Genomic DNA, 23,828 nt, shown 5'->3' with positions numbered 1-23,828 from the left:
CACAGTGAGCACTCTGTAAATGCCCACTCTTCTCAGGGGACTCAGTGTATAGGCAGGTTAATTGCTACAGAAGGAATTTCCCAACACACACTGGGCACATGGTGGGTAGATCATCATCTTCTTCCTTTACCAGGAGGTGCCTTCAGATCACCCATATGGAGGGAATTATGCCTCAGGACTTCAAAGTCACAGTTGGCCCAAGTTTTTTATCTTGCCAAGGGAAGGAGGAAGCATGACTACAGGGCTGCAAGACTCGGACTCTCACGACTCCTGGCAGGCGAGCACACACTACAGTTTTGTTGGCACAGAGCTGCCCAGCAATGAAGGGCTGGGTGCAGGGACCGAGAAATCGGGCATTTGGGGTCTCCGTGGCACCTCCTGCCTGCCCTGCCCACTCCTGTCAGTAACAGCAGCACCTGCCGTGTGCTGAGAAGTTATTTTCATTACTCTCTCACATGACCCTCATAACAACCCTATGAGATGTGTGTGCTTCTATTATCTCCACTTTATAGATGAAGAAACTGAGGCACAGAGTGGTGTGTGCAATTCCCCAAGGTTACCAGCAGTGCATGGGTGGGCCAGGACTGGAACCCCTGGTCTGAGCCCCACACTCCACTGCCAATCACACATGGTTCCAAAGGCTGCTTCCGGGTTATATTGGTCTAAATGCTTGTATTTGGGCTAAGGGAGAATTCCACAATGCAACCCAATCCCTGAATCTTCCAGCCTGGCGAATGCTTCTGTGAGAGGCATTTTCGTCTCAGAAAATTCAGCTGCTGGCTCCTGCTTTAATGGGGCTCTCAGTGTTTCTTGACCTATCCCCAACTGAACTTAACAAACATTTCTATGTAGCTACTATGTAAGAAAAAAAAAAAAATTTTTTTTTTTTTTTATTCAACAATTGTGAAAACCCAGTTCCTATCCTTGTGCTACCATCTAGCTGGGGAGGTGGTCCCTATTGTTAATGACCCCCTTCCCCAGAATGGAGAGTAGGGCTATAGCAGAAGTGAGTTCTGGAACTCCTAGGAACTTGGGTGGGAAGAGGTGGTGCCCAAAGCCATCAGGGAAGGCTGCATGGAGCTGTGAGCTGTGGGCAGGGCTGGCCCCTCTGCCTCAGTTTCTTCATCTGTCAAATGGAGAGTTAACAGGAACTGTCTGGCCAGGTCACCCTCTGCCCTCCCCTCCTCCCTTTTCCAAAGGCTGGCATTGGCACCCCCTCCTCTCCCTTTCTTGAAAGCATGTTTGTGCATGTGTTATGGGGCAGGAGGGTTCATGGCCACTTGCCACCTCACCTGGCAGCTCCATCCCTGGGCAGGTCCTACAGTTTAATCATGGGTTTCAATGCTGGCCCTGCAGAGTCATCCTGAAGTCTTTGGTTTCTTCATGTCATGGTAAAAGGGTCAGTTTATCCAGAGAACGGGCTCAGATGTAAGGCTACAGTGTTGGCTAAGCCAAGGAGTTCAAGCGTTGCCTTGTTTTTCTCATCTCTGAGATGAGGGATGGCCACCCTAAGGGGAACTTGCCATTTTTTGTGATGGCCTGAAGGGCTAGAGTTGGGGCATTAGAGTGTGGGGGCTGAAGGGCTGGACTGTGGGACTGATGAGACTGTGCTGTCCAGCCCTCATGGTTCCTCCACATCCTTGACCTTGGCAAGTCACATCACACCTCTCATTCAGACGTCCATTGTGCACCTGGGCAAAGAGTGAACAAGGCAGATGAGGCCCTGGCTGCACGGAGCCAGCCTTCTGGGCGTGAGAGACAGACAGAGAACAAGCTAACCTACAAGTAAATCCTGTAATTAAAGATGGCGAAAGCGCGACAGAGGAGGTGAATAGCCTTGGTTCTCATTTGCAGCGTCGGGTAGTTGTGGGGATTAAATGGGGCTGGGTGGGTAAAGGACCTGGCGGGCATTGGGATACCCTCAATAGCAGTGCTGGTAACAAAAGTCCCATCTTCACCTTGTTGCTCAACTTCCTCTGTCGCTCCCTTCCAGAGGCACCCGACCACCCTATCTTTTCGCTGCTCACTGGCAGACTTCCAGATTGAAAAGAAGATAGGCCGTGGGCAGTTCAGTGAGGTGTACAAGGCCACCTGCCTGTTGGACAGGAAGACAGTGGCTCTGAAGAAGGTGCAGGTGAGCTGACAAACCCGTAGGGTCAAAACCATGTCCCGGGAGTGGCTCCCATTATCTGAATGGTGTGGCCCTGGGCTAGCCCCTTCTCTTTTCTACCTCTGTGCATGAGGGAAGTACCCAGCCCACTGAGCCAAGGAGAGTATCAAACATAAAGAAAAGGAAAAATGAGTATGTGTTGAGCACCTGCAGTATACCAGGGTGCATTAAGTACTTCACGACAGCCGCCCCATGGGCGGGAATCATTATGCCATTTTTCAGCCGAGGACACACTGCAGAGTCCAATAACTCACCAAAGCCACAGAGTGAGTTAAGAGGGTGGCAAGATTCAAACCCACGTCTGACTCACCTGGATGCCTGTGTTCGTACCGCACTTCCGGGCTCTGAGTATCTTTCCCGACCTCCTTGTCCTTCCCAGGTGGAGGAAGAAGTGTTGAACAGATGGGGTGTAAGCAGCCAAGTCAGGCCAGGAAGCATTTAAGGGAGAGCCACTGGGCCTATTTTGCTGGAGGAAATTGGCTTTAAATCCTCCAGCAAAGCTTTCTGAGTCCCTCAATTTGCTCATTTGTCCTTAAAGAAGGAGATTAACAGCCCGGGCCAAGGGTGCCCAGGAGAGAGAAGGCAGTTCAGACGAAGTCACGGGTGGGGCAGACGGGGGCAAAGAGGCCAGCTTGCTCATTTCTTTGTTACGAATGTCACATGCAACTTCTGATGGCCCTGGCTGGCTGGGGAATGATTGGGTCCTCGGTCCAGGAAAGGCCTACTTTCTGCTGTGCGTCTTCCAAGGAGGCTATCACCTGGGTTCTTTTTATCTTGGTTTTTTCATGCCATAGTGTGTTTTGTGATGGGGCTGTTATAATGTCGACCTTTTGTTTGAGCTGTACATCAGAAGGTGCTGGAAGGAGCTCACATTCCATGAGCGCTGTGAGGCTGGAGGGGGAAGGGCCCCATGCTGGGTGCTTTACCCACATCTTTTTCTTACTCAATCCCCACAACTACCCTGTGAGGTCAGGCTATTGTCCCCATTACAGAGATGAAAACTGAGGCTCTAGGCATGTTTCCTGGCCTGCACCTTACCTGCTATGTCACCTCACTAAGTGACTTGACTTCTCTGGGCCTCAGTCTCCTCCTCTGTAAGTTGGAGGTGGTAACTCCCACCTCACGGGAGCTGGGGCAGTGCCTGGTGCACAGTGAGTGCTCAGTATGAGAGCCTCTTAGTGAGGAGGTGGGGGAGCAGAACTTGAACCCCGGTCCTCATGGTTTCCTGTAGTGGTGCCAGACACCATGTTTTAACTGCTCGGTTTTTCTTTTCCTCCCTCTCAAGATATTTGAGATGATGGACGCCAAGGCAAGGCAGGACTGTGTCAAGGAGATTGGCCTCCTGAAGGTGAGTGTCCTAAGCTGAGCGGCTGCCCCTTGCCTCCTGGGAGTAACCCAGGCTCCAGGCTGGGCCGCGTCATGTCCAACATAGCCCACGGATGGCAGGGATCCAGAGTCTCCATGAAGTTCAAAAAGGACCCCGTTCAGGGGCAGCAGCCCATTTTCTCATGGCTGGGTGGGGGGTGGGGGGCCCTGCCTTACCTCTCTGCCCAGCCCTCACCATCCCTCTGTACCAGATTCAGCTATCCTTGCCCAAATCAGTGCCACACGGTGACCTGAGCACCCACTTGACTGACGAAGGAGTCGCGTGTGGACATCTGACCAGACAGTGGTTTTGTCTGCCTGTCTCTCTTTCATCCTTCCTCTCAGCTTTTATTCTTCTATTTCCATTGTGACAGAGCACACCACATGTGAATATTCAGCCATGGGGATGTGTTTGTCCTGCAGGACATGCCTCTCTGTTGGGGGTGGGTCAGCAATGCCAACCTGAGGGCCTAGGGAGGTTCACAGTCAAGGTCATCTGGGGGCTGAAGGGGCCCCTGTATGGCCATGCTGTTGGGCTCTTCCCCAGGCCTTCCACAAGGAGAAAACAGGCCACACAGCTGGAGGCTCCTTGGCTACGGGACAGGCTCCCCCAAGGGTACAGCAGATGTGCCCACCCTTTCGTGGGCAGAATCCTGGTTCAGGCGAGGTGGGCTGACTGGACAGGGTTGTAATGAGTGACAGATGTGCAAGGCCTGCCCCGGGCGAGGCATGCAATGGGGCAGGGGGTGGGGTCTGTGGTTGTCCCTTTCTTCTTCCCCGCTGGCTTCCATGTTAGTCTCCCCAGAATCAGAGATAACTTCCTGGACTAGACTTTAGCCCTGACTAGGGACAGCACTCTCCTGGAGATTCCTCCTTACTCCCCGTTCTTAGGATTCTGTCTGGGACCTCAGAGGTGATAAAGGAGACTGGGAGTGGGTAAATCATGTGAGTCTTGGAGGAACAGCGGCCTGAGTTCAAATCCTGATGTATGAGCTGTGTGACCTTAAGCAAGTGACTTAACCTCTCTGAGCCTTGGTTTGCCCATCTGCTCAATGGCAAGAATACCTGGCACATGGGAACTGGGAGGATTGAGAGGATTAAATAATATCTACAAGGGCCCAGTGCAGTAGAGCACACAGTAGGTGCTCACTCAGTATCCTCCTTGCTTCCCACGAAACACACACAGTGTTTGCTTGGCAGCTTATGGTAAACTGGGACTGCCTATGGCAGGGAGGCCCACCAGAGCAGCAGCTGCAGAACTTCAGATCAGCAGTTGAGCCTGCCAGACGTTGTCCTGGGTTCTCAGGCCTGGGCCCTGCCTTCCAGGCTGGTGGGAACAGGTGGGCAGCAGATGGTGACTGTCTGGGGTGCTGTGAGCCAGGGAGCCCAGGGGAAAACCCACTTTCTGGGCAGACCCTGCAGAGGCCAGAGCACTGTCCTGGAATCATCTAGAAGTCTGAGATGAGCCTGCTGCAGGGAACCCAACAGTGTGAATGGGAAGAAGAGCTGGAGAGGTTGGCAGGGCCAGATTGTGATGGCCTTAAATGCCAGGCTCAGGACAACAAACTTGAAGGTGGGAACAAAGGGGAGCCACTAAAGAGGTGTTTGAGCCAGGGTGGGGGCGTGGCCAGATGTGAGCTTTGAGCCCCTGTTGTGACTGCCGACAGTGGGTCACAGAGGCCAGTCTGGAGACCAGGAGGACCGAGGGAGGGGTACTTAATTAACATTATAGTTCGAAAAATAGCCTTCAAGTACTAACATTTAAAAATCTAAAGTAATGGTCAGCTTTCAGGCCCAGTTGTGGTCTCAGGAGATCTGATTTTCCAAACTCTGGGAACAGTTGTCCCGACCACCCACCCCTCCTCCCTCCCACCTGGTGACCAAGAACCCACCTGTGCTGCTGACACTGAATGAAGGAATTACACAGTGGAGGTACTGAGTGCCCTTTCTGAGCCAGCCTGTTCCAGGTCTCTGAGCACAGAGATGTGTAACCACAGCCCCCACCTTTAAGTGGCCTCCACCCAGTGCGGAGCCCAGGCCACCTTGTTTCCTCCTGGCCTGAGCCGGGCCTGGGTGCAGAGGGGATTCTGTCCCCTTCTCCAGCGCTGCCATGCAGCCCAGTACGGCGAAGCCTGGGCTTCAGAGGCGGGCACACCCTCACTCCAGCTCACCAGCCACGTGACCATGGACAAGCTGCTGTAAAAAGAGGGCGATGATGACAGGGTGTCTTCAGAGGTTTTGGAGAGTCAGTATGCAAATGAGTTTAAAGAGCTGAAACGCTCAGTCACAGGCGGCTTTTGCAACGTTATAAGTTCTGTCCCGCAACCCCAACCCCTTTCTGGAACACCGATCCACCTCCCCGGCTGCCCATAGGAAGTCAACAGGATGTGCCAGGGGCATGAGGTGCTTCCTACAAAACAAAGGGAAATGCAGTTCTCAGAGGGGACAGTGGGCGACCTCAGTCCTATCATTCATGCCAGGACCCCAAAACCGAAACTTCCCACCACGGTGGTGAGGTTGGTGGTGGCCACACATGGGGCAGGAACGTGACGGCCTGTTTGAACATAGGCGTACAGTCAGCACGTCGTTTCAACACCACCGAGAGCTAGACACGGGAATGCAGCCCAGCGAGGGAGACTGTAGACAGACAGACCCGTTCCCTATTGTGTCAGGAAGGGCCATGGGTCCCAGAGAGCAAAGCCCTGACAGCAGAGAGTCAAACAAGAGGGGGCCTGACGTTGTGGGCAGTTTGCTCTGCCTACCCGTCCAGCCCTCAGCAGCCGCCTCCACAGCCAGGGCTGCCCCTGGGCCTCAGGGTCGACTCCACTCCCAGGAGCTCAGAGTGTGGCAGAGAGAGATTTTGTCGTCAGAAGAGGGATGGGAATGAGGTGTGAGACACAGAGAGGAGGCTGACTGAGGGCCACCAGAGCTGGTTTGGGAAATCAAAGAATGAGGAGTGTGTGTGGCTGTGTGCCGTCTGCCAGCCTCCCTTGCCTTAGGAGCCAAGGTCAAGGACGGGCACAGGATGGCATGCAGCATCAATGCCTGCCCCCTCCCATCAACATTGGGCCTTTTAGAAAATAGGCTCTAAATTGGCCTCTGGTTGTCGGCGGACAGAGCCTTGTGGATTGGACCCCAGATTATGACAGAATAGTTGAGTCCTCTCTGCTTCCCCCAGGTTTTGGTGCAAATAGTCAATTTTGTTTATCAACAGTCCCTGTTTTGATTTAACAAACCAAAACAGTTTCCAGGGTATCCCCTCGGCCAGGCAGGGGCTGACGTTTAACAGCCGGGGCACCCTCATATCTGGGATCCCTGTGGCAACCTCAGCAAACACATGGGCTTAATGGGGAGGCGAAATGCAAATTTGTCAGGGAGGCTCTCCTGCCAGGATTCCACGGTTGTGGGTCAGCAACTGAATAAAAGTGGGAAGGAAGAAGGAAGGAGATGAGCACTCTTGAGCACCAGATGCAGCCTGCCACGTGCTGAGCATGAGCACAGAGCTGTGGGGGCCTGGCCCTTCCTTGAGGGCCCTGGGTAGTGATGATAGTGACAACTATGATGATGACAGTGATTTCCACAACAGTCTGTTGAGTTGTAGCTCAGGGTCAAGCACTTCAGGGGCATTAGCCCATCTAATTCTCACAGCTGCGCTTCAGAACATTATGCCCATTTTATAGATGAGGAAACTGAGACTCGGGTGCAAAATGGCTTTCCAAATGTCACCCAGGAGCCCTGGTGGCTCACTGGTTAGTTTTCGGCTTCTAACCAAAAGGTCAGCCGTTCAAATCCACCAGCTGCTCCTTGGAAACCCTATGGGGCAGTTCTATTCTGTTCTATAGGGTCGCTGTGAGTCAGAATCGATTCGACACCAGTGGGTAATGTCACCACCAGGTATACCTGACTCCCAAGGGCAGGCCTTCCCCCCTCAGCAACTGCCTCGCCAGCAAATCCCCAGGGTCCCATTATTGGGTGCCAGCTGGACACCAACAGGGGGCAGATGCTGGGGCTGTGCTATCTTTGATTGGTTCCCCCTCCCTCTTTCTCTCCTTGCGCAGCAATTGAATCATCCGAACATCATCAAGTATCTGGACTCGTTTATTGAGGACAATGAGCTGAACATTGTGCTGGAGCTGGCTGACGCAGGCGACCTCTCGCAGATGATCAAGGTGAGGGTGTGTGGCCGGAGGGCAGGGCCTAGGGGCTGCCCCTGACAGGAGCCCAGGGCCAGGCAGCCTCCTCCCAGCCCTAGCTCCTCACTGCTCTGGCCTTAGTGGAGGTGGCTGCTCAGGGACATCAGCCCTCCTTGCCGATGCCCAGAGGCCTCAGCCATGGCCCCATGAGTGCCCTCTCGGACTCTGTCCCAGTTGCCATTGCTGGGTGTTCCTTTTCCTTCCCATCAGCCTCAGGGAAGCTCAACCCACGAGAGCCTGGTCCACACGAGCGAGGCACCGATGATGCTTAGATGGGCAGGTGGCTGGAAGAGGGCCAGCCATGGCCAGAAAGACCCTCTGGCCGTTCCCTGTTGCCCCAGCCTGCCCACAGGCACATTGGCCACCTCTCCCACCTCACGGAAGGAGCAGGGACAGCACCCCAGCCTAAGTCAGGCCGCAGCCCATGGGATCAGGAGATGCGTCTTGTGCCTCATTTTACACAAAGGAAAACTCAGCTCAGGGAGGTTAAGAAAATTGCCTGAGGGTTCCCAGCAATGTGGGGACAGAGCCATGCCTGTGGCGGAGTTCTCTGTTTCCCAGCCTGGCACCCATAGTGGATACCATCCCCAAGATGACCCCCTAAGGCCCCTCCAGCCCTAAGGGGGCATCATCGTTGCCATTAGTGGCCGAGCCAGGGGCTCTCAGAGAGTTTGAGCCACTTGCCAGGTCTCACGGCCAGCTCAGTGCCAGGTCTGGTTCTTGCTGTACACCCCATGGCAACCCCCACGTTGCTCTGCCCCCTTCCGCCACCTACTGGGTGAGGCTGGATTGATCTGGCACCTGCTGTGGGCCACACCCAGATCACGCACACACATGCAGCACACCACACTGTCCTCAGAAGAGGAGAGCAGAGCTCAGAGAGGTTGAGCCACCTTCCTGGGGCAGGACAGCGTCAAAGTAGAGGAGTCCAGGTCTGCCTGACCCTCAGGTCCACCCTCAGGCCAGCTCCCTTCTGCTCCTTCAAGGATCTCACCTCCCTGCTGGCCTAGACCATGTCTCCAGGCCACCATTGCGGGCCTCCATTGTCCTTCCGCCAGAGCCCAGTCTGTCTGGCTCCTGAGCAAGTCTGGGCCACCCTCAATCCCCCCACCCGGTCCCAACCACACTTGAAAATGGGGTCAGGAGAAGGTTCTCTGTCTTTCCCACCAGGCACTGGGGAGTGAGCGATTGCTCGCACTTGCTCTTCTGAAATTTGGCTCCAAGGAATACGGGCATCATTGGGAAGTGTCATTACTTGAGCTGTTATCACCTGCTTTTATATTTTCGTTGACATATTAATGCATTTGCAGAGATGTTAATCTTCACACAGACCCCAGGTGGGAACAGATGTGGTATATCATGTCTTAGGTCCTCCTTCTCTCCTCCCCTACCCCAACTTTACTTGTTTCTCCTTCATGTGTTGTTCTCACGCTGAACACGCATGCATCGAGTGCCCACTGCGTGCCAGTTCTGTGCCAAGATCTGGGGGGCCGCTGGCTTGGGCTCTGCCCCTAGGCACTCATGTTCTAATGGGAAGGCAGGCCCATAAATGAGCAGTGTGAGCCAGCCCTGTGAGAGCCAGGGGAGCTTCCTGGAGGTGACACCTGAGCTGAGACCTGAGGGCCAATGCAGTCTAGTGGCCTAAACAGCTTGTGCAAGAGCCCAGGGGCATGAAAACCTCAGGAGTCCCCCAAGTAGTTTGGCTCTTGCCACTGAGACCATTAGGTGAGGGAATGGGGGAGAGCATGAGGTAAGGGGAGTCGGATCATGCAGGGTCTTGAGGTCCAGCCTCAAGACTCAGAACTTTGCCCCAAAGTCAGCAAGAAGCTCCCTAAGACCCGTGGCAGGGCAGCAATATGGCTGGCTTTCTGTTCTAGAAGAAAGACTGGGTGCCCAGTGGAGGGTTTGGGAAGGCGTTGGGGAGGCCAGTGGGGAAGACTTGCAGTGGTGGGGATGCAGCTCCAGGCTCTGCCCAGCAGTGCTGGCTGGATGGAGAGGAGGAGCAGGAGGTAGAGGAAAGGCCCCTCCTGCCGTCACCCTGGGATGTGTCCCGCAGTGAGGGCATTGCACCCACTCAGTGCCAGTGGACCCCAGACACCCTTGTGGGGCTGGAGTCAGACAGTCAGACAGTCCTGGTCAAATCCCTCCCTGTCTCTGTCCTGCACCTCGGTTTCCATCCTGTTCCGGGGATGAGAGCACTATGGGAACTGCAGGGCCTGGTGCAAGCTCCTTCCAGCTTAAAAAAGAGAGGAGGAGGCACGTGGGTGTCCAATACCCCCTTCTGCCTGGCCTGGGGTCGGGTGGGATGAGGGACCCCCTTCCACACTCCCCTTTACCCTGTGCCCCTTCCCTGGGTCCCCTGGCTTCAAATCAGTCTCCTAACCCCATCAGGGCTTTGACTGCCAGCGATGTGCAGATTGGGTTTCTGGGCTTCCCAGCTCCTCAGGCTGGCTTGACACCCTCCTTCTGCCCTCCTGGCTCAGGAGTCCCACTCTTCCTTCCCTTCCTCTGCCTATCCCTTCTCCTTCCCTGGGCCTCTGGTCCAGCTCACCAGCACAACCTGGCTTGTTGCTGGCCCCAGCAAGTGAGAAAGACAGGGTTGGGTAGTGGAGAGACCCCAGACCCAGGGTCAGACATACCCAGTGAGTGACCTTGGACAGGTGCCTGTGCCTCAGTTTCTTCATCTGTAATGTTCCCAACACAGTCCCTGGTGCTTAGCAGGAGCTCAGTTTTCCTGGTCTTTTTCACTCCAGCTGCCTCTGAGCTTCAAAGGGAACGAGGGCCTTGCCAGGGCCCAGCTGGCCCCTCCATGGCCTTCAGCATGCCGGGCTGGCCTGGGAGCCTGCTGAGCAGCAGGAACTGTGTCCCAAGGGCCTGCAGCCTCAGGAGCCAGGCAGCTCCACTATGGCCACAGTGCCAGGATTATTTATGAGAGATGGTGAAGCCAGGAGCTGCCACCACCTGGAAGCCACCAGAGACTCTGCGCCTTCCTGCTAAATGTCAGGCGGTGCTTATAGGACATGACATTTAGAAAGCACCACTCACAGTCATGCGCGTCCCGCTTAAATGCTGTAATGAGGATTAACCAACATCACAGTGTAAATAACATTCCAGCCCCAGCCTACCACAGAGGCCCAGGGTGGCCCAGGGTGGGGGTTCTGTGCTGGGAGCCTGGGATGGCTCACATTCGAGGTCCCTTTCCCAGAATGGAGCCTTGGGAGAGCCTCGCAGGGCTTCATCACAAGTCAGGGGCTGCCAGCTGTGACTGCTCCACTGTTGGAGATGCAGGATCAGGATCCCAGCTCTGCCTTTCCAGCTGTGTGACCTTGGGCATGTTCCTGATCCTCTCTGAGCTTAGTTGCTGGCAGGAGGCCTGGGATTGAGCTGTGACTCTGCCCCTTACTTGCTAGTGTGTGACCCTCAGTTTCCTCATCTGTAAGATGGGCACAGTCATCCCTATTTAGGGTCTCGTACAGTGCCTGGCACACACTAGGTGCTCAGCAAATGTGAGCTCGGGTCCTGTCTTCCACCCCAAGGCGCCTTTCCCAGGTCAGGGAGGACGTCCTGGGTTGGTTCCTGTCTTCCCGGACCAGAGCAATGGAACCTGTGTCAGAGCAGCTGCCCTGACAAATGGCAGCTTTCCATTCACAGCTTCACTTCTGGGTTGCTCTGAATGGAAAGTCCCTGGACAAAAACCTGTTACTCAGGTTACTGGTGTACAAGTCATCATGACCCTGCCCCCTCCCTACAAGCCCAGCCCCCAGTTCTGGGCCTGGCACCTAGGAGCCCCTACTGAGGGCTTGTTTACCTGAACTGTGGACGAGGTCATGTTCCCTTTTACTCCTCCCAGGACCTTGTGTTACTTACTGCACACTTGGAGCATCCTGTTTTGATTTTGTTTTTAAGTTTTCTGGTGCATTGAATATGTTTATCCAGGCAGTGAAGTAGATTGATGCCTGTTGAAACTAGGGGGTCCGTCTGAGAATGCTGAGGTCTTTTACGTGAGATCCTTGCCAGCTGTAAATGATCACGTGGCACAGACAACTTGACAGCTCTGAGGAGGTGGGGGCAGGCCCCTGGAGTCCTGATTCAACCACCGGTTGTGTCCTAGTGCCCACCTCCTGGGCTAGGCCTGAGTCTACCCCAGGCCACTCTGGTAGGAGCTCCATGTCAGGGAATTAGGGGGAGGAGATGGATGTGTGCCCAGAATATTCCAGAAAAAGTGTGATTGGAAACAGTCTTCACCAAATGCAGCCCAGGCATGCGTTCAGCAGACCCGTCCTGGATACCACTCTGGGCAGGCTTGGGGACAGACACGACCCGCCCCACCCTCAGGGAGCGCGATTGTGTAGGGGGTGGACGGGTGGCCCACAGAGCACTATTTGGACAAAAGCAGGGGTGTGAAGGCTCTCGACCTGTTTGTATTGTTTGCTCAGCAGCCTGACCCGGGCCAGGTGCCGGGCAGCCCGTTGGAGACAGTGCCGGTTGCCCCCTTCCCCTATGGCCTCACACCTAGGCCTATATGTCTGTCTGTCTCTCTCGTGTCCCCCTCCCCCCCACCCCCACAGTACTTTAAGAAGCAGAAGCGGCTCATCCCCGAGAGGACGGTGTGGAAGTACTTTGTGCAGCTGTGCAGCGCCGTGGAGCACATGCACTCACGCCGGGTCATGCACCGAGGTACATGCTGCCCCCACCCCCTGTGGGAGCCCAGGCATCCCCTGGGCCCCACGACACAGCTCTCTCCTCTGCTCCTTGGGAAAGACCCCGGCCCTGCCTGTCGAGTGCCTCTCGCTACCTTTAGTGGGGTCGGAGAGTAGGCGGGTATGAGGTCCCAGGCACGACTGTACACACACGCCTTGTGCCCCATGTCAGGGACCTCCCCATGGGGGAAGGGGCACCAAGTGTCAGGTAGTCACGTAAATCCCAGGGAACAGGGGCTATGCTCAGCCCGTCATCCCCAGCTTCTGACACCAGCACAGAAGGGGTGCAGCAGCAGGGCCTAAGAGGCTGACTGGGGGGACAGCCTGGTGTGACCAGTTACAATACTGCTGCCAGCTCCATGTGGGGAGGTCAAGGGAAGCATCCCAGGGAAGGGAACTTTTAATATGGGCTTTGAAGTCTTAGTAGGAGTTGGCTGGGCAAAGGAGGTGAGACAGCTACAAAAGAGTGCATCGAAAAGTTGTCATCCTCTCTGAGTGGTTAGAAAGGAGCCGCCTGTTCTGAGCACCTGCTGGGTGCCAGGCAGGATCTGGATACGTGACACAGTTCACTCCACTGATTCCCCCATTCATTCATTCCACCTGTATTCATCAGTGTCCACTGTGTGAGAGGCAGTGCCCTTACCACTGGGTTACGACACAGGTTCCCTCACTGAGTTCCCCATCCATTAGTTACACAAATTTTTCTTGAGTTACACAGTTTTTACTATATGCTAGGTACTATTCTAGGCACCAAGGATACAGCTGTGAAAAAGAAAACAACAGCACAAAAATCCCCCACCCTCACAGATCTCCAGCAGCCTTTGGAAGTAGATAAAGTTAGATCCATTTTACAGGTGTGGAAACTGAGGCTCAGAGAAGGAAGGTGAATTTCCCACGGTCCCATGGCCAGTATGGGAGAGAGCCAGGCCTGGGATCTTGCCCTGAAGGAATGAGCCCAAGGGAAGGGCCCACCCTCACTTGAAGGGCCTTCCATCCCATGCTCTCCGTGGCCACCACCAGGCCTCCTCCTTCTTCCTGCCCCACTCAGAACTCCTTGTCCCCACACCAACCCCTCCTCCTTCGCCGGCAGACATCAAGCCAGCCAACGTGTTCATCACGGCCACGGGTGTCGTGAAGCTGGGTGACCTCGGCCTGGGCCGCTTCTTCAGCTCTGAGACCACCGCGGCCCACTCCCTAGGTAAGCGGAGTCTGCCTGCACCCCACCAGTATCTCTGCCCCCTTCACCGTCCTGGGCTACCGTGTGAAGATCCAGACATTCTCCTACAGTGCCCTTGTCCCTCCAGTTAGTGCAGGAAAATGGCACTTTGGAAGACCAGATTTCCCTCATCTCCTTCACTCCCCAAATGCTCCCTGAGCACCTGCTCTGTGCCAAGAACAAGGAACCAGAGGGAATGAAATGAGGCCCAGTCGAGGACTTGCCCTACGCCCTCAAGTTACCTCACAGCCGGAAAAGACTGACTGGGCCGATGCTGTGGAGTGCGGAGATGAGTCTTTGTTGTTGCACACAGCAGTAATTCCCTCTTTATTGCTCAGTAGTATTCCACTGTATGGCTGGGCTGCACTTTGTCCATTCTTCCTGGTAGTGGACATTGGGGGTACTCACCCAGAGAAGATGACATTGTAGCTGGGCCATGAAGTGTGACCAGGAGATGGCAGGGCAGGGAGGGTGAGAACAGCGTTCCAGGAAAGGGAACAGGGTGTGCAGAGGTGAGTAGGTGGCCTGATCTGGCTGGAGAGCAGGGCCCTCGAGAGATGGCTGCAGGAGGTGTGGCAAGAGAGGCAGATAGGCCTCGAACATCAAGCTCAGTGGTCTGGACTCTCCCCTGGCGTAAAACGGTGGTGGGCTTCAGAATCCATTGTCAGGTCTGTAACTTATAGTGAAATTTGAAATGATGGACGATGGGAATTTTTCATTAGACTATAGGAACCACCAAAGCCCCCCAGTGGAACACCAAAATAGGACCCCTTGTGCGTTATAAACAGGCGTGTCAGAGTTTAACCACTGGGCTTGTGCGGGAACACTTCCCAGCAGCCCATGGGGTGGGCAGGGCACCCTGTTTTCTTCAGAGCCAGTTCTTTGATGTGGTGTTTACAGAGGAAGTTACTCCCGTGGTCATCTCCCTGGGTGCTGCCCTAGATGTGGGCAGACACGCACCCCATGTGGACAGGAGGGACCTGGTCCTCCCTGTGCAGGCTGGCCACTTCCCTTGGAAACCACTGCTCTCCATTCATCTCGCCACACTCCAGGGCTCAGCCAGCGTGTCTCCTGTCTTCCGACACCTGTGTGCCTGTGGCATGTTGTGTATGCCAACAGTAGCTTCTGGTGATGTGGAGGGGCTTTCTGAAAGACACGCTTTCCTGATGGAATCTGTCACTATTCATACAGATCCCAATGGCTTGGAGACTCAGTGTAGAGCACAGGATTAGGAGAAATGTACGCCTCTAGAGACCAGTGGTTGGAGCTGCTTCAGGAGTGTGCGTGTGTGTGTGGTGGTGTGTGTGTTTGTGTGTAGTATGTGGGGTGTGTTCACGTGTGTGTGGTTGTTTCAAAACTCTCATCACCATCTGACCCTCAGGATGCCAGTGCAGCTGCTTTGGCCCCTGTCAGGAGGGTTCTTGTTACCTGGCTCCAGAGAGGCCCCGGCTAGGCCACCTCGGAAGCTGGGCACGTTGTGGCTTTCCTTTCAGCTCAAAAGGAAAGAATGTACGAGGCCCCACCATTGTTGAGCTTTATGATGGCCTCACAATGGCTGTGAGAGGTCATAGGATCCTTGCTGTTTGCAGATGAAGACTCTGAAGTTCAGGAAGGTTGAGCCATTTTTTTCTGAGGCTACATAGTGGCAGAGCCAGGCCTTGAACTCAGGCCTCTAATTCCAGAGCTAGAGCTTATTCCAGATCAGGGTTGGGGGCCTTGGAAGGTAATGCTGGGGTCTCCCTCTGGGAACCCCTGCACCAACTTTTCCGTTGCTGGGAAGAGACCTGCCTCTGAGATACTTCTCTTGTTAAAATCAAAGTATGTCTGTGGTTTGGTACTGTGTTTACTTCTCTAGTTTAAGAGCTTCGAAAAGGCCAAAAATTCAAGGGAAACTGTCAAAGAGGAGAGTAAAATCCACTGCTCCTGTCCCTGTCAGTCAGGTTCCAGCCCTTCTCTGTCCTGCTCCAGAAAAGACTGCCGTGCTCCGTCAGAGCCAGTTACAATCACATCATTAGCAACGGGCAAAAAATACGGCCTCATCCGACAGTGTGATTTTATCGACTTCGACTGGTGCACTTATTATATTAATGAGAAGGAATTGGAACTTGGGGAAGGGCCGCCCTCGGAAGCTGGGCTCTTCCCGAGGCCTCTGAGCAGCTGCCCAGCCCTCGTGATGGGTGGAAGGAGCTCTCCTGGGACCTGCCCTCCCTCCAGGCCATGCCAAGTGCCCAGTGTCCAGGAGACGCCCACTGAGCTGAGAGCAGGCCCTGCTGGCAAGTACGAGCCCACGAAATTGAGGGCCTGTCCCTGCACTGACCCAGGCTCTGTGACAGTGACAGTGCAAAACCAAAGCCTGGGGCCTGCAGTCCCCAAGACACAAGGGGAAAGACCTCCTTTTCACAGTGAGGTTCTGGAAAATGGCTAAGACTTGCACACGCATTTAATCGGGCAAGAGATTGGACTAATTGCCTTGCATTGTGACTCAGGAAGGATGCAGAGGGCAGGGCACCTTCACACTCTGTGCGTGGGTATGAATTATGCATCTGCCCCATCTAACGCACACCTACTATGTGGGGATGCTGTGAGGGCAGCCATGTTGCCCCGGCAACCACCTCTGCTCCTAAGACTGCTGACCCAGGAGCCAGGCATATGCAAATCCAATCTCCTCCTACCTCCCCTTCTGCCGGCCCCCTCCCCGCCTCTGTATTTGCTAACATGAGGCTGGCATGAAAGGGCATTAGTCAGTGCCATGGCCGGGCTGACAGGTGCGGTACCCAGCGGTGGCAGAGCGGCTGCCTCGGTGTCAGGAATAGGAGCCGTAATTAGAGTGCAGAACAGAATGAGCGTCAGACGAATTACCAGGCAGCAGATCATATTTGTCAGGAAGGATTGCATACATAAAAATTAAGTGACAGTACACGCCGGCATAATGAAAGAAAAATGAAAGATTTGCCTATACACAGCTCACAAGCTACAAGCAAGTGTCTCGCTCCGAGCAACGGCAGCAGCTGCAAGACAAATTGTAGGGCTGGGAGAGCAGGCCCTGTTCATTCGGTGGTGACAGGGAGGCCGCGGGTGGGAGCAGGGCTGGGAAGGGAGGCCCACTCGCACCCAGGCCCCTGTAGGGCCCCGTGCCACCTCCCAGGTCTGGAGGGTGGGGGACAGGTCCGGTTGGGAAAACCTCCATCTGGTCCAAGCAGTCAGGAACTCTGGTTTTTCCAGGCCCCCAGCTCGTGGCTAGCCCATGGGGTGCAAATTCCCTGAGCTGACTGCCCTGGCCCTGAGTTGGGTTTAGGGGACATGGGGGCTATGCAGCCATTCTGCCATCAAGGGACCCCCATACTGGAAGAAATGGGGAGACAGACACAGTCAGTCCCTGGTGGCAGGTAAGGGGACAGATGGAACTCTTTCCTGAGGGCCTCCTGTGTGCAGGCACGGTGCAGGGCTCAGTGGTTCTAAACCCTGAGGAGCCCAGGATCCACTTAAGGTCTGGGGCCGCTTCAGCCCCTCCCAGGGCTGTCAGTTATGTCGGTTGTCACTGAAGAGGTGAGTTAACAAAGAAGATGACGCTTAAAAAATGTTTGGAAAACATGCTATATAAAAATATCATCACATATAAAAACATTTAAAAAAACAAAAAAAATCATCACAATAGGCTTATAATTTCCATTTTACAGATGAGGAAACTGAGGCTCAAAGGTGATAACCCATGCCTAGGGTCACCCAGCAAAAGAATACTGAAAAAGGATACTGAAGCTGCATGTCAGCCCAGCTCCAAGAGCTCTTCTCCCATGCATCAGCCCACAGCATGGCAGGAAGTAGGCTTGGGTTGTGGGTGCCCAGAGAAGGGGCCGAGATGGGACGCCCCACAAGCTTTCTGACTGGAGAGGATGCCCAGCGCCGAACCAGACAGGGAAAGCCCATTCCATTTCACACCAGTGAGAGATGAGCTGGGACCAGGAGGGCTTGTCCTGGGCCCCACAGGTAGGGAGCATGGAGCCTTCTCGTGTTGTGTACAAGCACTCCCACTGGCCCCTGGGCCAACGGGAGTCCAGTGTGGGCTACCCTGTGCTGTGGTGTTTGCCCCCCACCCGACCTGCATAGGGGGATGGACTGTGCTCATGCCCAGGCGCTTCTGGTGGTAGTGCTCATTGGGTGGGCACAAAGGGCCATGAGATGCATCCCTGGGTCTCCATCCAGCCTCTCACACCCCCTTCCAGCAGCACAGGGCACCTGGGAACAATCCTTGGGAATACTGTCTTCTAGCCCAAAACACCTTTGTCAACAGATAGAGCTCAAGCCTGAGTTTTCAGGGGATGCTCTGAGTACTGACACCTGGGAGGGAGGTCACACATGGCTGGGGAGTGGTGCCTGGCTTGTCTGCCATGTTCCTGGCATTTTCAGGGCACACAGTGTTAAAGAGGCAAGCTGATGCCAGAAGGGGGAAGGGGAGGAACTCAAGGGGACAGCAAGTGAGGAATGGGCCTGGGCCTAGGATGCCAACCACAGTTGTTTGGTTTGTTCATCAAGGCCCCACTCTGCTCACTGGGGAGATTTTCTTGGCCCCTGCCTTCACAGGACCCTCAATTTGGGAAGAAAATCCATTAGAGTTCTCACTGAGCCAAGCACTATTCTAATGATCACTTGCCAAGTAGTATCTCATTAGTGCTTCCCAGGTAGTATCTCTCGGGTAAGCATTACCACACTCAGTTGCAGGTGAGCATTACCAGACCCAGGTGCGAAAGAAGACACAGTAAAGTGAAGCTCCATTGCTACATGCCTGAGGCATCTACAGTCAGGGCCCTGGGGAGGCCAAAATCAATCTGTGATTCCCTGAGCTTTTTTGGATGAAAAACCCTTGTACCACGAAAACACAGGATGCTGTGTAGAATCACAGGTTTGCTCTATCTGATTCACATTGGTTAAAGATACTCAATATGAGAACTAGACATGGGTAGGGATTTGTACGACAAAAACAATCTGAAATTAAGTCAATGTTGATAAAAGTACAAAGTTTTTTCGAAATCCCCACTTCTCCTGTGGTCTTTGCTTAGCTCGGCATGGGCCAGCTTGGTTGGTTCAAATCCATCTAGAGGTGCCTCAGAAGAAAGGCCGGGCCATGTACTCCTGAACGGTCGCAGTCATTGAAAACCCTGTGGAACGCAGTTTTAATCTGAAACACATGGGGTCACCATGAGTCAGAATGGACTCCAAGGAAAAGGGTTTGGTTTTGGCTTAAGGCAAGCATGGTGCTGGTGGTGGTGTGCATGTTGCTGCCAAGATCCAATGCTGATATTTAGGGGGCAGATGAGTGGAGGAGTCTCAGATGCGAGGCTGAGGATCTGACTTTTCTCCCTTAGGGATGGGAGAGGTGGGGGGGATAGGGCGTGGCCTCTGCCTTGAATGGAGGGTGGAGGATGGGTGGGAATGGGGATGCAGCGAAGCACTGGTCCAGGCAGTTAGCTGGGGCCTACTAGGGCAGGTGCAGGGATGGAGAGGAGGGAAGGAAGCTACAAGTTAGTGTCCTCAAGACCTGGAGCCTGATGGAATGTTGGGGAGGCGGCAGGGAGTTTAACAGTACTGGGTCACACTGTAGAGGTGAAGCGTTCCTGAGCTCCAGAATCTGGTCTTCATCCTTCCCTTTGTTCTTCCCTTTCCCTCATCTCCCCACCTTCAGCTCTTCCTTTCTCTCACTCAATTTACCCTCTCCATTTCGGGGTCTGTGGGCAGCGGAGTCTTCACAGAGCCCTTTCAACCGAAGATCCCTGTAAGGTCGATTTTATGATCCCCGTTTTCCAGAGAGGAAAACCAAGGCTCAGAGAATTGAAAGGAGGGACTCCCAGGGAGTTCAGCCCTCCATTCTGTTGATGGGGAAACCGAGGTCAGGAAGGAATATAAACTCCCAGCTAGTGAGTGACTGAATCGGGTTCAGACCCTGCTTTTCACATCCGCTTGCCCGTGCAGTCAGGATTCTACACCGAAGCGCAGACGTCCCGGCCAAACTCCGGCGCGGTGGATGATGTCTGCAACGAGCCACGCTTCTCCAGCCATTTCTGAAACTGCAGTTTGGGGAAGCGTTGCAGCTCACACATGCGCACCCACGTCAGTTTCTCCTTTCTGTGAAATCTTTGGCTTTTTCATATCTAATGAACATGTTTCAAGCACCGCGATCGTTTCAAAACACGGCGAAGTTTGTTTTGACAGGGGCGGCGCATCTCGGGGAAGTGGCCGCTTTAATCAGCCTCCCACTTTGAGGTCCCGCGTCCTCCTCTGATATCTGCCGGGTTTGAAATCTGGGAGGTGTAGGTGCAGATGCGGGACGGTCAGGGCTGCTGAGGCTCCTCTTTCATGTCCATAGCTCCATCCCCCACTGAGAGGAGAGGAACGGGAGCCTTGCTGGAAGCCTCTGCGTCAGAGCGCCGCCGTGAGGCCGGGCGGGGAGACGCCGCTCCGGGCTGTGGCTGGGCCTTCCGGAAGTGCTCGCAGAGGTCCCTGGGACAGACGGGGGCCAGTGCCGGGCCTGACTTCAGGGCCCACGTCCGTGGAGGCACCCCCTCCTGCCACCTTCTCTTCCCCAGTATCAGGCCTCCCTCGAGGCTTGGGGACATGTCCTCCAGTGCCCCACTGCAAGCTCGGAATTTCTTTGAAGAGTCTCGTTTTATCTTTAAAACTCATGCAAGTTGTGTGTCGTGCTTCCTAGTATTTGAGTATTTGTTGTCAATATAAGATTTTAAGTGACTTACCCTCAGGAAAAGCTGGCATGACAGGAAGAGGTGCTGTGTCCTCATAGGCCCTGACACACAGCTGGGGACCCTCAAGGTGAGGCAGAGTACCCTAGTTTAAGAGGCACATACCAAGGGGAAGCAGGCCCTCCCCTGGGGCAGGGACACTGAGGACCCAGTACCCAGAACAGATGGGCTAAGCCTCTCTCTGATAAGTTTTCATAAATTCATTTATTCATTTGCTCCACAGATGTTTATTGAACATCTGAAAGAATGAGCAGGTGGACAAGTAAGACGTTGCAGTGGCCCTGCTCAGACAGTAACATGCATCAGAGCCTCCCAGAGGCTTGTGGGACATGCACTGTCCAAGCTCCACTCCTGGAGCTTCTGACCCCACAGAAGTGGGATTGAATCAGGGGTCAAGACTTTTAACAGGATCCTACAGGGGTCTGCTGTGTCCACTATTCAGTCCAGCCTTTCTTTGATATATGTGGTTAACAGGCTTCTTACAGATCCTTCCTGGGACAAGCAACTCACTCTCTCCTGATGGGCCCAATCCTAGTAAAGTTCAGCCCAATGTCAGGGCTTTTGGATGGGCCAGGCCAAGGCAGCCCCAGGCCAAAGCCATGACCACTTTGCAGGCCATCTCTCCCCCACAGAGTTCCTGCTCTGGAGGCCCAGGAAGATCTAAAACTAGCAGAGGATAAGACTGAGGAAGGGAGCAGTGTCAGGGCCAGGCCCCATACTCCCAGCCAGGAGGGAACGCGGCCAGGGGTTTTGGTGCAGCCCCTCACTGAGGACAAGGCCTCAGACCTCCATCTCTCCCCACCGTCTCTGTGTGTATCCCATCAACTCCTTGTCATTTTTCAATGTGGGAGATGCTTTATGCCTTGTGGACACCTCTGTGGTACCCAGGGTGCTAGAATCCACTTACAGTTTGTCCCATGATTCCCACTGTTAACTGTGAACTGTTTGGATTTCCTCCTGTGCTTTGCGTATGACAAGTTATCCATTTCACACTTGGCCGTTCATTTTACTTTTGCACCCTCATGATCAGAATATATACGTGGTTACTACTTGGAGTCAAAATATGCTTTCCCAAAGAATCCCACACACATTCATAAATTGACTGACAGCTTTTCCTGCTGAATTTCTGTTAGCAGTGGGCAGAAATACTGATGTCAGCTGCCCGATCCCCAGACTGATCCTTAGGTCTGGCTAGGTCCTGGAAATCTACTGTTTTAAAGTTCTCCAGGTAATTCTCATGCCTTACCAGCAGTGGAACCTCTGATCTGGCCTATTCCCCCTCCTTTGACAGAGAGGGGACAATCTCAGAGGGGGAGACGGAGATGCCCAGATTCCCAGGGAGACTAAGGCTGGGTCTCTCCCCTACCCCCACATGTTGCCTCTTCCCCTTGCCCCTGTGTCCTGCCTGTGCATGGAGCATAAACACCACACCCTTGCTGTGTTTCAGTTGGGACACCGTACTACATGTCACCAGAGAGGATCCACGAGAACGGCTACAACTTCAAGTCCGACATCTGGTCTCTGGGCTGTTTGCTGTATGAGGTGAGTCTCTGGCCCAAAGCTTGGTGGCTTTTAGTAGGACACCCATGCTGGGCACCTGGTCAGGCCAGGGCCTTGCCTAGCTCAGGGTAGGACGCAAGGGTGAGTCATGTCCGCCTGCAGCATTGGTACCATCAGGGACCTGTCCTTCACCCCTCAGCCCAGCATCTGCTATTAGCAATACCAAGCTGGAGGTGGCTATCAGAGGGGTGGACAGTGGCAGGCTGGGTGCCGTCTCACCCTTGGGCTGCTCTGCGTCTGGAACTGGAGACAGACTAGAAGCAGACAGAGGGAGTCCAGTGTCTACTTGAGCAGTGGAGGGAGCACAGGCAGGAGCACAGGCAGGGGAATCTGGTTGCTCAGGTGGCCTGTGTTTGCCAATCCCCAGCAGCCCTGGTTTCCCTGGTAACGCCATTAACACACTGGCCCCAGGGACCAGAGAGAATCAGACCTGGCTCATGCCCCGAGAAATGCTTCCTGCTGAGTGGTATCCACGTTCTTCCTGGCCCAGGACTGTGGGTCTCATTAAAGACCACAGCCCCCGCCTCAAGCCGTGAAATGGAGCCACCGAGTGGCCATTTCCAGATTTGGGAGCCAGCCTGGACCGAGGGACAGGAACATTTCTGAGTTTTGGTGGGCTCAGACAGAAGACAGCCTGAATAAGTGGAAGCCCCCACCCATTTAGGCCGGCCACCCCAGGAGCCCTGGGGAACAGGGGAGCACAAGCCACTCGCGGCCGTGAAGCTGTTGTAGCCAAGGGAGGGAGGCCTGTACCCTCTGGCGTTTCCAAGTCTGGTGGCCACAACTTCCCATCACCCACCCTGGACCACCTTGTGCTGGTGCCTCTGGGATTCGTCTACTTGCTGAGCCCCAGTCTGCCCATCTGTAAAATGGGAAGATTAGTCCTTGTTCTACCTTGTCATAGTCCAGATAAGTGAAATAACAGACATGAAAGGGCTTTGAAAACCCCAAGGGCTATGCAGACACCAAGCAAGTCCACCCAGGTGTCAAGTCCTGATGGGTGGGAACTGCTGCTCTGGGTCTTTGAAGGACCAAGCAAATGTCCTCAAGTGTAGTAGGCAGCCAGAGAGTACAGTTTTAAGTTAGATTTTTTTTGTATGTACGTGTGTATGTGTGAGAAAGTGTGCTTTGTGTGTGTGTGCGCATGTGTGAGGATGCAGCTCACTAGCTGTGGGAATTAGGGTGAGAGAGATGCAGGGTCCTCGAGTGAGCCCAGGCACTCACCCACTAAAGGATCTAAGGCAGTCCCGCCGCTCACCCCCAGCTTCAGTTACCCCACAAATAAAATGGGGTCATACTCTGCCTTGTAAGGGGTAAAGGAGACCCTGTGAGTGAGGCCTCTGGCTCAGAAAGGCCCTCGGGGACTGGAGTGATTGCTCCCAGCCCCCAGCAGTGAGGCTTCTTAGCTTAGCTTGCCCCTTTCCCTTGTTGCTGTGGCCAGTAGGAAGCCAAAGTGCAGCTCATATTCAATCCCTGTGGAGAATTCAACTTTGTCCTTCTACCCTCATTTATATTGTTCCTGGTCCAGATGGTTTTTCCTTTTATTAGTCCGTTTTCTGTTTTGTATTTTCGTGAGTCACTTTCTGCCCTCTTTGAATCTGAGGGTCTCCAAATGTAAACAAACAGAAACAGGCAGACCAGGGTGTGACAGAGCTGCGTTCATCTACCCAGAGCTTGGCGGGGGGAGTGTTGCACCTGGTTCTCGCTGGTTGTGCCAAGACTCCCACCAGAGACCCGGCCCTGCAGCCGTCAGCCCTGTTACCGCCCAAGCCTTTGTTTCGGCCACTTTGAGGCCAAGCTGCTGAGCCTGGGCCCCTTCAGCGCCAGCCCCTTTGGGTTCCCAGTCAGGCGTCCTCCTCCAGAACTAAGCACACA

The 23,828-nt window shown here is 54.3% G+C and overlaps 1 protein-coding gene across 7 annotated transcripts in view; it reads left to right on the top strand.

Annotated features, from left to right (window-relative positions):
• Window positions 1-23,828, top strand: part of NEK6 (NIMA related kinase 6) — an 87,652-nt gene that overhangs the window by 53,947 nt on the left and 9,877 nt on the right. For 4 of the 7 annotated variants that reach the window (XM_010587636.3, XM_010587635.3, XM_023544932.2 and 1 more), the window contains 6 exons: window positions 1,994-2,134; window positions 3,456-3,518; window positions 7,594-7,704; window positions 12,297-12,405; window positions 13,519-13,626; window positions 21,841-21,935. In XM_010587636.3, the coding sequence (XP_010585938.1) occupies window positions 1,994-2,134; window positions 3,456-3,518; window positions 7,594-7,704; window positions 12,297-12,405; window positions 13,519-13,626; window positions 21,841-21,935 (627 nt within the window). Of the gene's footprint in view, window positions 1-1,993; window positions 2,135-3,455; window positions 3,519-7,593; window positions 7,705-12,296; window positions 12,406-13,518; window positions 13,627-17,321; window positions 19,011-21,840; window positions 21,936-23,828 lie in introns of those variants that run through there. The other 3 variants (XM_064291450.1, XM_023544935.2, XM_023544934.2) reach the window with 3 other exon arrangements.

Source organism: Loxodonta africana, chromosome 9 (genome assembly GCF_030014295.1).
Source record: "Loxodonta africana isolate mLoxAfr1 chromosome 9, mLoxAfr1.hap2, whole genome shotgun sequence".
NCBI lineage: Eukaryota > Metazoa > Chordata > Mammalia > Proboscidea > Elephantidae > Loxodonta > Loxodonta africana.
Note: the sequence above shows the minus strand (reverse complement) of the source record. Positions and strands in the feature narration are given on the sequence as shown.